Source organism: Cyprinodon variegatus, unplaced genomic scaffold (genome assembly GCF_000732505.1).
Source record: "Cyprinodon variegatus isolate N-32 unplaced genomic scaffold, C_variegatus-1.0 Scaffold1235, whole genome shotgun sequence".
Lineage (NCBI taxonomy): Eukaryota > Metazoa > Chordata > Actinopteri > Cyprinodontiformes > Cyprinodontidae > Cyprinodon > Cyprinodon variegatus.
In genome coordinates, this window is record NW_015151688.1 from 179,510 (window position 1) to 180,826 (window position 1,317).

The 1,317-nt window shown below is 40.8% G+C and overlaps 1 protein-coding gene across 1 annotated transcript in view; it reads left to right on the plus strand.

The window, feature by feature from the left end:
- asb5 (ankyrin repeat and SOCS box containing 5) overlaps window positions 1-1,317 on the plus strand; it is a 21,590-nt gene that overhangs the window by 15,753 nt on the left and 4,520 nt on the right. The window contains exons 3-4 of the mRNA XM_015401589.1: window positions 810-917; window positions 997-1,150. Of these exons, the coding sequence (XP_015257075.1) occupies window positions 810-917; window positions 997-1,150 (262 nt within the window). The remainder of the gene's footprint in view (window positions 1-809; window positions 918-996; window positions 1,151-1,317) is intronic.

The following is a 1,317-nucleotide window of genomic DNA, read 5'->3' on the forward strand; positions in this document are numbered from 1 at the left end:
ATCAGAATCAGATGAGAACAGGCAGGCTCAGAAGTTGAGAGGCAGACAGGTCAGGATCAGAAACTCAGAGCTAAGAATGCTGGAATAAGTTTCACCAATGGCTCGAAATAATCTGGCACTATTGACTGGTCTGAAGGCAGGTTATATACGACTCATTCAGGTGGATCAGATGAGCGAGTAATGAGAACTGGGTGGAGTTAAGCAGGTGTGTGAAATGATCAGCCCAGAGATCAGCTGCAGAGATCAAGACAAATCCATATTAAACCAATGACTTATACATAAAAAAAACAACAAAAACAAAATTGATCTTGAGGTCAGATAAACACACAGGCAGGAAATGAATAATGTAGATGTCTCAGACAAACTGATAATTGGAGAAAATTTAATTTTGATATTTTGTGGTTTGTTTGATTCAGTTGAGTCTGTTTTGTACATTTTAATTTATGTTTTTATCAAAGATATATTCTATGTTTTTTCTTGCACAAGTTTATTTTTGCACATTATTGTTGCAGTTTGAGCCAAAAGGTATATCCCACATGACATGTTTATAAAATTCATACTAGTTCTTTTCTTTTTTTAGTAATACTAGATTATGCATACAGTTAGGAGACTGTAAACACCACTGCCAGAGCTGTAATGATGTTATAGTAGATTGTTCAAATGAACTGATTGAGGCCTCCAAAATCTTATTTTGTTTTGGCCACACAGAGGCTTGGCTGCCAGGCCTGTTTCTGGGTGTTAAACCTGTTTGTTTTCTGCTGCATCAAAGCTGCAGTCAGCAATGATTCCCATCCTGTGTCTGCTTGCAGGGATATCATGCAAACATCAACACCATCGACCGTGTGACGCCCCTCCATGAAGCTTGTCTGTCAGGACACGTAGCATGTGTTAGAGCGTTACTAAGTGTTGGAGCTAATGTAAGTACCCTCCTGCTGATGCTTGAAGTCTCACATCCAGGAATGTAATGCAGGGGTTTGACTCCACATGCTCCTGCAGGTGAATGCTGCCACCATCGATGGCGTCACTCCTCTGTACAACTGCTGTGCCTCAGGGAGTGTGGCCTGCATGGAGCTGCTGCTGCAGAGCGGAGCGCACACCCACGCACGTCACACACACTTCCCTTCACCTTTGCATGAAGCCTGCAGGAGAGGTAAATGAGACAGAGCAGGGACCAATATGAGCTGCACTAACTTCCTTATACATGAAGAGAAGATGAAGCACATATTTTACAATAATGTGGTTAGATCAACATGCCTCATGTCCTTCAAGTGTACATTAATATATGTATATAATTGTGTGTATATATATATATATATA